Source organism: Callithrix jacchus, chromosome 9 (genome assembly GCF_049354715.1).
Source record: "Callithrix jacchus isolate 240 chromosome 9, calJac240_pri, whole genome shotgun sequence".
NCBI classification, from domain to species: Eukaryota; Metazoa; Chordata; class Mammalia; order Primates; family Cebidae; genus Callithrix; species Callithrix jacchus.
Window position 1 is genome coordinate 111,652,148 of NC_133510.1, and position 13,142 is coordinate 111,665,289.

The 13,142-nt window shown below is 49.9% G+C and overlaps 1 protein-coding gene across 1 annotated transcript in view; it reads right to left on the minus strand.

Annotated features, from left to right (window-relative positions):
* CORO1C (coronin 1C) overlaps positions 1–8,559 on the minus strand; it is a 120,789-nt gene extending 112,230 nt beyond the window's left edge. Inside the window, exon 1 of the mRNA XM_035257493.3 lies at positions 8,207–8,559. Within this exon, the coding sequence (XP_035113384.1) occupies positions 8,207–8,510 (304 nt within the window). The 5' untranslated portion in view covers positions 8,511–8,559. The remainder of the gene's footprint in view (positions 1–8,206) is intronic.
* Positions 8,560–13,142: the final 4,583 nt, after the last annotated feature.

The window sequence follows — 13,142 nt, forward strand, 5'->3', positions numbered from 1 at the left end:
GTTGGCCAGGCTGCTCTTGAACTCCTGACCTCAGGTGATCTGCCCACCTTGGCCTTCCAAAGGGCTAGGATTACAGGCATGAGCCACTGCATCCAGTCTCTTTTCTTTCTTTCCTTCTTTCCCTTCCTTCCCTTCCCTTCTTTCCTTCCCTTCCTCCCCATCTTTCTTTCTCTTTCTTTCTTTTCTCTCTTTCTTTATTTTCCTTTCTTCCTTCCTTCCTTTTTCTCTTTCTTCTCTTTCTTTCTTTTTTGAAACACAGTCTCATTCTGTTGCCCAGGCTGGAGTGCAACAGCATATTCTTGGTTCACCGCAGCCTCTGCCTCCCAGGTTCAAGAAATTCTCCCAGCTCAGCCTCCCCCGTAGCTGGGCTTACAATTGCACACCATGACACCTAGCGAATTTTTGTATTTTTAGTAGAGACAGGGTTTCACCATGTTGCCCAGGCTGGTCTCGAACTCCTGACCTCAGGTGATCTGCCTGCCTAGGCCTCCCGAAAGTGCTGGAATTACAAGTGTGAGCCACCATGCTCGGCCAAAGTATTATTTAATAAGCCAGCCGGTTGCTTTTGTTTGTTTGTTTGTTGTTTGTTTGTTTGTTTGTTTTCAGAGACAGGGTCTTGCTATGTTACCCAGAATGGTCTCAAGTTCCTGGGCTCAAGCGATCCTCCTGCCTCAACCTCCTGAAGTGCCTGGATTGCAGGTGTGGGCCACCACACCCAGCCCAAACCAGCTATTTTTGCTTACACTCCTTGAAAAGCTTTGAGGATCCAGAGAAAGCAAAGAGCAATGAATTTATAACAGGCTGAGCTTTCTCTGCCACCCGGCTTTGGCTATAAGATGGTTTCACTGGGCACAAGTAACAAACTGTGAACATCCTTCCCTGAAAGGGTTCACAGCCACAAACCAAAAAGAAATCTTCCTATGGAAATAGGTGGAAAGGGCTGTTGGTCACATACGGGGCTTTGAAAATGCAGAGCTGACAGGAACTCGCATCCGGAGATCACCTTAGATCATGCAGGCCAGTTACATGTCAGAATAAGAACTGACAATCTGGCCAGGTGCAGCGGCTCAAGCCTGTAATCCCAACATTTTGGGAGGCCAAGGTGGGAGGATCATTGGAGCCCATGAGGTTGAGGCTGCAGTGAGCCGTGATCACGTCACTGCACTCCACCATGGGTGACAGAGCAAGACCCTGCTTCGAATACAACAATAACAGCAAAAGAGAAAAAAAAAAAAAAGAACTGACAATCTGGTGATATGAAAAGAGAATTGGCCAGTGTGGTGGCTCACACTGGTAATCCCAGCACTTTGGAAAGTTGAGGCAGGCAGATTGCTTGAGCCCAGGAGTTCGAGACCAGCCTGGACAACATGGTGAAACCCTGTCTCTACTAAAGATTCAAAAAACTAGCCGGGCATGGTGGTACATGCCTGTAGCCCCAGCTACACAGAAAGTTAACTTGGGAGAACCACCTGAGTCCAGGAGTTAGAGGCTGCAGTGAGCCGAGATCACACCACTGCACTCCGGCCTGGGCAACCAGAGTAGATCCCACCTTAAAAAAAATTTTTTTTAAAGAAAGGAAAGGAAAAAAATGGCATTCTAGGTTATGAGTCTTAAGAATGTTCTGATCTAGTATTATCATCTCCACTTCTATGGAACAAATCACTCAAAACACATCGGCCTAAAACACCAAAGTTATTGATTACCTTTTATCTCCTGTAGGTTAGGAATTTGGGAGCAGCCTAGCTGTGTGGCTCTGGCTGAAGGTCTCTCGTGAGTCTGCAATTGGATGAAGGCTTGACTGAGATCCCATGTCTTCTTCCTAGGTAGTTCACCCACATGGCTGATAAGCCAGTGCTGGCTGTTGACAAGATCCCTTGTCAGGTGGGCGTCTCCACAGGCTGTTGGGGTGTCCTCAGCATGGCAGGTGGTTTCTCCCAAACTGAGTGATTCAAGAAACCAAGGGAGAAGCTGCAATGCCTTTAATGACCCCGCCTTGAAAGTCACGCAGGGTCACTTCTGCCATATTCTACTCGGGCTGGCCCTGATTCAGGGTGGAAGGCGACTGCATGAAGGCATTGTCTTAGTCGTTTGTAGCTGCTGTAACAGAATATTGCAGGCTGGATGGCTTAAACAACAAGAACTTATTACTCCCAGTTTTGGACACTGAACGTTTAAGGCCAAGGTGCCAGCATGGCTGGGTTCTAGTGAGGGACCTCTTCCTGGTACACAGATGGCTGCCTTCTCATTGTACCCTCACATGGTGGAGAGAGTGAGCTCTGGTCTCTTCAGCTTCTTACAAGGGCACTAATCCCATCATGGGGACTCTATCCTCACAACCTCATCAAAACCAATTACCTCCGAATCCATCACATTAGTGGTTAGGGCTTCAGTGAGAAGAGACACAAGCATTTGGTCCGTAGCAGGCATGATTATGAGAAGGCATGGGTTGTTGGGGCCACCTTGGAGGTACATTGCCAGTTCTGAGAATCCAGCCTAAGGAAGGACAGCAGGTGCTACCAATGTTTTAGGCACAAACATGTGTGTTACAGCATTATTATTATTTTTTTTTTTTGAGACAGAGTCTCACTCTGTTGCCAGGCGCCAGGCTGGAGCGCAGTGGCACAATCTCAGGTCACTGCAACCTCCACCTCCTGGGTTCAAGCAATTCTCCTGCCTCAGCCTCCCAAGTAGCTGGGACTACAGGCGCACGCCACCAAACCCAGCTAATTTTTGTATTTTTAATAGAGACGGGGTTTCACCATGTTGGCCAGGATGATCTCGATTTCTTGACCTGGTGATCCGCCTGCCTCAGCCTCCCAAAGTGCTGGGATTACAGGCTTGAGCCACTGCACCTGGCAGCATTATTTATAATAGTAAGAAATTTGGGACAATTTACATGTCCGTCTCTATGAGATTGGCTGAGTTAACTCCAGCATAGCCATGCACTGGAATAATGGAGATACACATGCAGATGCTCAGATAAAGGACCAGGAAGACATCGCCACACTGAGCAATGGTTATTTCTGTGGTTGGGCATGCAATTGAGAGGTATATGGGGAAAACTGAGGCTTACGGGGTCCCAGTTCAGTGGGAAATGACCAGCCATTTTTCTTGACCTCAACACCTTCATTATCCAGGGATTGCAAAGAAAAAGAGATCATTTCTGGTAGAAATCTATGGCTCCATCTGTCCCTGTTTCCCTAAGGCTCCTAAGTTTCAAAAAGCTTTTTGCAGATGAAAATACGGGTTTCTTTTTTTTTCTTTTCTTTCGTGTGTGTATGTGTGTGTGTGTGTGTGTGTGTGTGTGTGACGGAATCTCACTCTGTTGCCCAGGCTGGAGGGCAGTGGTGGGATCTTGGCTCACTGCAACCTCTACCTCCCAGGTTCAAGCAATTCTTGTGCCTCAGCCTCCCAAGTAGCTGAGATAACAGGTGCCCACCACCACACCTGGTTAGTTTTTGTATTTTTAATAGAGACAGGGTTTCACCCTGTTTCTATGTTGGTCAGGCTGGTCTTGAACTCCTGATCTCCAGTGATCCACCTACCTTGACCTCCCGAAGTGCTGGGATTACAGGCATGAGCCATTGCAGCCAGCTGAAAATACAGGTTTCTTCCAGCCAGACCGCTGCAGTCCCTGTGGACCCAGTGGAATCCTTTTCTGGGGCTTAGGACAGTTCTATCCCTAAGGAAGAAGAGGCTGACCAGCTGAAAGAATGGGATGCTAACTTTCCCCCCACCTCAGTCAACAAGCTGGATGTGACAGAGAATAACAAGCCTTTCTGCTCTTTCTGCTATAATCTTAACACTAATAAAGTAGTTTTACCCAGTAAAACACTTGAGGTAGTGATTAAAAAATAAAAAAAAATAAAGTAGTTTGACAGATGGGCACAAGCGGTGGTGACAAACAGACCCTGCTTTGACTCCCACCTCTGCCGAAGATGTACTCTGTGGCCTGGGCAAGTTGCTTCACCTGTCTGCTAACCTTCAAAAGGAAAGAGTAATATGACCTACCTCTCCTGGTTCCTGTGAGAGTTAATGAGATAACATTTAAATGCTTAGCAAGGTGTATAACCTAACAAGAGCATTATAAATATTCCCACAATGATTACGTTATTGCAAATTTAGAAGACATCCTATTGGGGAGGGAGATGGTGGCAGGATGCACACGTTGTAAATCGGGAAATACTGCAGCACTGTGAGCGGCTTCTCTTGCGCGTGCTCTCTGGCTGAATTCTTTCCACTTGGGAACTTTGGTGCTTCTTTTATATCACTTTGTGGTTTCATTTTTGTTTTTGTTTTTATGTTTTGTTTTGTTTGAGATGGAGTCTTGCTCTGTTGCCCAGGCTGGAGTGCAGTGAAATGATCTCGGCTCACTGCAACCTCCCCTTCCTGGGGTTCAAGTGATTCTCCTATCCTGAGTAGCTGGGATTACAGGCATGTGCCACCATGCTCAGCTAATTTTTGGTAGACACAGGGTTTCACCCTGTTGGCCAGGCTGTCCTCGAACATCTGACCTCAAATGATCCACTTGCCTCAGCCTCCCACTGTGCTGGGATTGCAGGTGTGAGCCACCGTGCCCGACCACTTTGTGGTTTGCTTGTCCAGAAATGAGGAAAAGGCCGGGCACGGTGGCTCACACCTGTAATCCCAGCACAGTGGGGGGCTGAGGCGGGTGGATCACTCGAGGCCAGGAGTTCAGGACCAGGCTGGCCAACAAGTCGAAACCTGTCTCTATTAAAAATACAAAAAAACAAAATTTGCTGGGCATGGTGGCACATGCCTGTAATCCCAGCTACTCGAGAGGCTGAGGCAGAAGACCGCTTGAGCCCAGGAGGTGGAGGTTGCAGTAAGCAGAGATCGCACCATTGCACTCCAGGCTGGGCGACAGAGCAAGACTCTGTTTAAAAACAATATGAAACAAAACAAAAAACCCAAAAAACAAAACAAAACAATAGAAACAGAAAGGATGAAAAGCATGGGGATTAACCCGGGAGCACAACCTAAGGAACCAGGCTCAGAAGCAGACCCCGCTGGCCTGGATGAAGTCTTTGTGCACATTAGGAAGAGCTGCCCAGCGTGACTGTGGGGAAACTGCTGGGTCTCAGTTTCTTCATCTCTGAAATGGGGATAAATAAGCTTCTGCTTCCCTGGGATGTTCGGAAGATCGCAGTAAGAAGTGGTGTACACTCTCAAGCATGCTGCGTTTTCGTTGGTTGGTTGGTTGGGTTTTCATTTCTTTTTTGAGACAGAGTCTCACTGTCACCCAGACTGGAATGTATGGCATGATCACGGCTCACTGCTGCCTGGACCTTCTGGGTTCAAGTGATCCTCCTGCCTCAGCCTCCTGAGTAGCTGGGACTGCAGGTGTTGTGACACGACACCTGGTTAATTTTTGTATTTTTTGTGGAGAAGTGGTTTCACCCTGTTGCTCAGGAAACGCCCCACTGTCCACTCAGCTGCCCAAGCCAGACTGAGGCGCCTCCCTCATCCCTCACCAGTCACGAAGGCCCATAAATTTACCTTCTGAAGTTCTCTTGCTATCTTCCTCCCACGTCCATCCCACCATCCCACTCTAATCCAGGCCATTCATCCATTCAGTGGTCCTTTCTTGTGCACCTACTGTGCTCCAGGAACCACGCAAGGCCCTGGCCACAAGCATCTCTCACTGGATCCTTGAAACGCATCCTCACTTGTTTCCTCCACAAAACACTTCCCACCCAGAACCCTGTGTGAACTCTAGCACTGTGCTGGCTACAGAACTTTCTGCAATGCTGGAAATGTTCCCTATCTGAGCTGTCCGATAGGGTAGCCACATGTAGTCACTGAGCACTTAACACAGGGCATGTGTGACTGAGGAACAGAATTTCTCACTTGGTTTTATTCAAATTAATGTATTTAATTAACTATTTTAATATTTAATTTATTTAAATCAATTTAGTTCTATTTAAATTTATTTAAATTAACGAGTGCCTGCCACATGGGACAGTAGCGCTCTAGAGGGAAAAGCTGACCACACTCCTTCACAGTTTGCAACCCCTCCATGGCTCCCCAAAGCCCTCAGGGTCAAGTCCAGTGACCTACAAGGCCTGGCATGGTCTGCGTCCCGCCCACTGCCCCACCTGGTTCTCCGCCTGTGACACTGGCTGCTCAGTCTGTGGAAGCCAGGAAGCCAGGGCACTCACCTCTCCCTCCAGGCATTTGCACCAGTTCATTTTTTTTTTTTTTTTTGAGACTGAGTCTTGCTCTGTCTCCTGGGCTGGAGTGCAGTGGTATGATCTCAGCTCACTGCAAACTCCACCTCCCGGGTTCAAGCAATTCTTGTGTCTCAGCCTCCCAAGTAGCTGGGAATACAGGCGCACACCACTATGCCGGGCTAATTTTCGTACTTTTAGTAGAGACGGGGTTTTGCTGTGTTAGCTAGGCTGGTCTTAAATTCCTGAACCTCAAGTGATCCGCCCACCTTGGCCTCTCAAAGTGCTGAGATTACAAGAGTGAGCTACTGCACCTGGCCTACCAGTTCATTTTTTTTTTTTTTTTTTGAGATGGAGTCTTGCTCTGTCGCCAGGCTGGAGTGCAGTGGTGCGATCTCAGTTCACTGCAACCTCCACCTCCTGGGTTCAAGCAATTCTACTGCCTCAGCCTCCCGAGTAGCTGGGACTACAGGCGCGTGCCACCATGCCCAGCTAATTTTTTTTTCTTTTGTATTTTTAGTAGAGATGAGATTTCACCATGTTGGCCAGGATGGTCTCGATCTCTTGACCTTGTGATCCACCTGCCTTGGCCTTCCAAAGTGCTGGGATTACAGGTGTGAACCACCTCGCCTGGCTCAGCCCATCAGTTCTTTACTCTGCCAGGAACACTCTTTCCCACACCCAACTTCCCACTCAACCCTCACTTCTTCCCCTCACTCTTTGACGCCCAATTCAGGGATGCCTGTTGGACTTCTGTGATGGGGGTCCTCCTCTGTTCCATTTGGAAGCTTTGGGTCATGGCATGAGGCTGTACCAGCGATGCCCTGTCCACAACAGCTGCCCTGCCTGCAAGAGGTGTGCCCCAGGGATCCCCGAGGATCATGCAGGGCAATGGCCTCAGAGAGCTGAGGGATGGCATGGACAAGAGCGAGGATCCCTGGCCATTCCTGCTGAGAATCCAGCCGGTGTGGGGTTCATGGAAACGAGCTGCATTACTGGTGTGAAAAGTACAGGGCTTTGGAGTCAAACAGGCCTGGAAGGAGGGCAGAGGTTCAAACCCCACTTCTGCGACTTGAACACAATCACTACGAGCTCAGGTTTTTTCTTTCTTCCTTTCTTTCTTTCTTTCTTTCTTTCTTTCTTTCTTTCTTTCTTTCTTTCTTTCTCTTTCTTTATTTTTCTTTATTTATTTATTTTTCTTTCTTTCTTTCTTTCTTTCTTTCTTTCTTTCTTTCTTTCTTTCTTTCTTTCTTTCTTTCTTTCTTCTTTCTCTTTCTTTTCTTTCCCTCTGTCTCTCTTTCCCTCTTTCCCTTTTTCCCTCTCTTTCCCAAGAGTCTGACTCTGTCACCCAGAATGGAGTGCAGGGGCACGATCCTGGCTCACTGCAACCTCCAACTCCCAGGTTCAAGTGATTCTCCTGCCTCAGCCTCCAGAGTAGCTGGAATTATAGGCGCCCACCACCACACCTGGCTAATTTTTGCATTTTTAGTAGAGACAGGATTTCACCATGTTGGCCAAGCTGATCTCAAACTCCCAGCCTCAAGTGATCCACCCACCTCAGCCTTCCAAAGTGCTGGGATTACAGGCGTGAGCCATCGTGCCTGGCCTTAGTTTTCATTTCAATAAAATGGGTCAACAGCATTTCCCGGGGAACATTCTTGTAAGAATTAGATATTGTAACCCTAGAAGTAGATTCATAACTAGTTTTTCTGGATAAAGGGAAAATATTCGCATGGGCCAGATGCTGTCCTTATGACCCCACAGGTGGAGCCCTCCTCCCACAGAACTGAGGTCTTGTCTTCAGTTTTAAAAGTGAAGAACCGAAGTCCAATCCCTTCATCTCTGGTGGCAGAGATAAAGAAACTGAGGGTCAGAGAAGGCTAGGAGTTTCCCAGAAGCCACGGGGCAAGTGGACAGCAATCCTGAGGATGCAGACCCACGGATGCCCCCTGGGATAACTGTGCCTAGACTCTGTGGGTCCAGTGGAGGGAGGAAAGTCCCCCAGAGGCGCTCACCTTTTCGGGTGGGGTTTTCTGCCGTCTTCCTGTTGGACCTTGGGACTGGTCTTGGGACTGAATCCGAGGCGGAGGCGCCTCCAAGAGTCCCCTGGGAGGCGCACAGGAGCCGGTGCACCTGGAGGCCGGCAGGCACGCTGGGCCCGCAGCCGGGACCCTCGGAACCCGAGAGCTCCAGGAGGTGCAGGCAGCGCGCCACCTCCTCTAGACGGTACACCACGGGCCGCCGCGCCTTCAGGCCCAGGCCAGGCGGGTGGAGGGGGTCCCCGGAGCCCCGGGGAAGTGGCCCGCTGGGCGTCTGCATCAGGCCGAAGGCACTGCGCGGAGGTCCAGCAGGCAGCGGAGCACCCCGTGGGCGTGGTCGCGGGAGGCAGCGCCTAGCACCCCCATCTGGCCCAGAGCGTCCCCGCCCTGTCCCCTGGGGCTGCGGAGGCCACCTCCACGCCCATTTGCTATCCCTAAGCGGCTTCTGCGACGTGTGGGGGTGGGGCGAGGGCGACAGAGCTTTCTCATCCCCTTTCTCTGGAAGTTTCTATGACATCCCAAGCCCAGGAGCTGCTGGCATTGTGTCCTCCTCTCACGTCTCATCTGGGGGTCAGGGAGACAGACTGAACTCACCAAACCACAAAGCTCGCTGCGAACCCGTGGGCAGATGCCACTCTATCTTCCTTCATTCAACAGACAGATCTGGGACTGGAGTCAAGAGCCTGCCTCCTCCCATTGTGTGCTTAGGCAACCCTCTGAGCCTCAGTTTTCTCATCTATAAAATGGTAATGTTAAGAATAATGCCATTTTAATAGTGTTTGAGGGGTTAACAAGAAAACAACCAAAGTGTTTGGCATCCAGAAGGCCTGCAGCAAAGGGGCTGTTTCTGGTTTTGTTTGGTTTGGTTTTGAGACAGGGTCTCACTCTGTTGCCCAGGCTGGAGGGCAATGGCTCGATCTCGGCTCACTGCAACCTTTGCCTCCCTAGTTCAAGTGATTCTCCTGCCTCAGCTTCCTGAGTAGCTGGGATTACAGGTGTGCTGCACGCCTAGCTAATTTTTGGATTTCTAGTAGAGATGGGGTTTCACCATGTTGGCCAGGCTGGTCTCAAACTCCTGACCTAAAGTGATCCGCCTGCTTCAGCCTCCCAAAATGTTGGGATTACAGGCATGAGCCACTGTGTCTGGCTGGGGCTGTTTTTGTTGAAGTCTTCCTCCACTCCTACCCTCCTGCCCCCTCAGCCCAAGGGAACCCTTTGCCTGGTCCTCCCAGGAGCCCACCCCTGCTGGGCTTTGGGTTGATCAGGGAGAATGGCTAAGGCTGAAGCTGGAACCAGCAAGATACAGGCTCTGTGACCTTGGACAAGCCACTGCCTCTCTCTGGGCCTCAGTTTCCCCATCTGTAGATGACAGACACTATGCTGCAACAACTCAGAGGTGAAGCAATGACCACTACATTTATGGAGCACTTACTGTATGCCTCACGCTTCACCTGCTTCCTAACAACCTATGAGGCCACCAGCCCCACCGTACAGGAAGTGAGGCTCAGAGAGATGGAGGAAGGTGTCTACTCTCACACAGCTCAAAGTAGGGGTGGTAGGCTTGAACCCCAGTTCTCCTGTCTGAGTAGCTTACTCCCCTTGGGGCCTTGGGCTAACTTTGAAGGGGCTTCCACCTCCCCAGCCCTCCCCCACTTCCCAGACTCCATTGGGAGGCGCTCCCCTGGAGAGCAGCCCCCACCAGGCTCAGCACAGAAGGCCAGGGCTGGGCTGCTCTGCCCTCACCCAGCCGGAAAATGAGATGAACAAACACAGGAGAGCCAGCCTGGGCAGGGCAGGTGTTCTGGAAGCCCACCCTGGCTCATCCAGTAGCCTCAGAAATAGAGACTCAATTCTTTCAGCAATGTGTGCCCCTACTGTGTGCCTGGCACTGAGCAAGTTTCTGGGGTAGGGTGGAAAAAATGAGACACCTCTCTATCTTCCAGGAGCTCCCCCTAAGTCACAGAAGCCCATGTTTATGAAGGATTTACTATTCGAACTGCCTCCTTTAGTTCTTACCACCACCAAGTAATTGGTGCTAATATTATCTGCAAGTGAAGTATTTGGAAGATGAGATCCAGCGAGGAAAAGTGATTTGTCCAACGTCATACAACCCGGTCAGTGTTGGGGCTGAGGTTTGAAGCCCAAACGGACTGACTCCAGGGAGGACCTGAACTGTCTCTCTACAGGGCTGTTCATTGAGTACTTACTATGTGACGGTCACTGTAGGTCCTCTCCAATCCTCCCACAGACTGTACCCCTATTTTGCAGAGAGGGAAACAGAGGCTTAGAAAGGTTAGGTAACTGGGCCAAGGCTACACAGACAGGAAGTGGCAAAGTTAAGATTCAAACTCAGGCTTGCCTGATTTTCCCAAACTTCTCAGGACCCAAGAGGAGAAAAGAGATCAACCCTATCATTCATTCATTTATTGGTGTATTCTTTGTTTAGTCGTTCCACAAGTATTTATTGAGCACCTATTACATCAGGCATACGGCAGAAAGCAATAAACCTGACTCAGCCCCTGCCCTCAGTGAGCTCACAGTCCTGGGCATATCCATGGGGTGCTCAGACTAAATAGTTATCTCTTCAGCTTTTAGGGGAGGAGCTATTAGGAATGGCTTCCTGGAAGAGGCAGCTCTGGAATTCTGTCTGGGCCATCCAGGTAAAACATTTAACTTCTGAGTGTTTTCATCTGAAAATTAGTAATAACAAGGTCCACCTTGTCCAGTGTGGCTCAAGAAATGTCAGGCATGCCTGGTGCAGTGGCTCAGGTCTGTAAGCCCTGCCACTTTGGGAGGCCAAGGTAAGTGGATCAATGCCACTGCACTCCAGCCTGGGTGACAGAGCAAAATCGTCTCTTAAAAAAGGAAATATTGGGGACTGGGCACGGTGGCTCATGCCTGTAGTCCCAGCACTTTGGGAGGCCAAGACAAAGTGGATTACCTGAGGTCAAGAGTTCAAGACCAGCCTGACCAACATAGAGAAACCCCATCTCTACTGAAAATATAAAAATTAGCCAGGCGTGGTGGTGCATGCCTGTAATCCCAGCTACTCGGGAGGCTGAGGCAGGAGAAGTGCTTGAACCCGAGAGGCAGAAATTGCAGTGAGCCAAGGTCATGCCATTGCACTCCAGCCTAGGCAACAAGAGTGAAACTCCATCTCAAAAAAATATATATAAAAGGAAGTGTCATTCATGATTACTGTTATAGTTCCGGTGAGCCCCTACCACAGGACACAGAGTGGACAGGGAGAGAAGAAGGGTGATATCCCAAAGTCCATGCTTTGGGAGAGAGTTTGCAAGACCCTCAGAGAGCAGGAACACAGGACAAACCAGTGAAAAGAATCCCCAGTGGCTTCAGACAGGGTGTCGCCTCTGTGGGTCTGCGGCCAAAACTGTGTCCTCAGCCAGGCCCCTGGGGCCTTCAGCAGGAACGAGGCCAGGGCTGTGGCTGGGGGAGAGAAGGGAGCACGCAAGTGTTCAAGAACTAAGGAGAGCCACAGAAAGGGTGGGAGGGAGGAGATTCTGAGCTTAGAGTTTTAGCATTAGTATAACCTGAGTTCAAATCCAGATGGGACACTCATCATGTTACCTTAGACAGGTGATGTCACCTCTCCAAGCCTCAGCTCATCTTTTAGATATTGTGTTATTAATATCTGTATCACTACCTTGTCATAGAAAATCGGATCATTTTGACAATTACTTGATTGACTGGGACAGGGTCTCTCACTGTCCCACCCAGGCTGGAGTGCAGTGGCGCAATCATGGCTCACTGTGGCCTCAATGTCCTGGGCCCAAGTGATCCTCCCACCTTAGCCTCCTCAGTAGCTGGGACTACAGGTGCTCACCACCGCCCCTGGCTAATTTTTGTATTTTTTGTAGACAGGCTTTTACCATGTTGCCCAGACTGGTCACAAACTTTTGAGCTCAAGCGATCTGCCCCGCCCCCTGCCAACCTCCCAAAGTGCTGGGATTACAGGTGCGGTGCATAGCACTTACCAGGGCCAGGGGCTGTTCTAAACACTTTCTATGTGTATTTTGTTAATGAGAGGTACATGGCACAGTAGCTGGCTCATGCCACATGAGCACAGCTGGTGTCACTCCTCTACATCATGTGATTTTGTTACAATGACTGTGTTTTACTAATCAGGAAAAACACCAGCAATAACAACATCCGGGAAAGCAAATTCCATTTTGGGAGCAGGATGGGGCCTTGGGCAGTTCTGTGGGCCTGGCTAGGGCCCAGATGAGGGCAAGAATTTCCGAGGGCCAGTCCCTCCAGGGCTCTGCACTTGAGATCTTCTCTCAGGAACTTCAGGAAGAAAAAATGCAGAATTAGAAACCCTTTCCTAGGAAGAATTAGGAACTCCTGTCCTAGAAGTCCAACTTGCCTCCTCGATAGAGTATGTGTATGTGTATGTGTGTGTATGCATGTATGTATGCATGTGTTTGTGCGTATGCATGTGTGTGCATGCATGTGTGTTTGTGTATGCATGTGTGTATGCTTGTGTGTATGCATGTGTGTGTTTGTGTGTATGCATGTGCATGTATGTGTGTGTTTGGGGGCATTGGGGAGGTTTCCCAGATCACTGCCCAGCTCCTGGCCTTGCTCAGTCACTCAGTCTTACACCCTTTCCAGTTCGGCCTATGGTGCCCAGCCCATCCGAGCCCTGCTGCCAGCCGCCAGTCCCAGCTGTCTGTTGTGGCAGATGTTTTCGACTGTGCCATAGCAACACCAGAACAGGATGTAACTTGGATCACAGCAGGGACAAGCCCACGCGCGCAGGCCACCCCTGCCCTTCCCCTCCTTGAGGGCCTGTTGGGAAAGACTGCGCAGGTCCAGGTTAGGGACAAATGGTGTTTATTGTCTGGAGAGAGGCAGACCTCGTGTCCTCTGAGGTCGGTGGCAGGGGAGT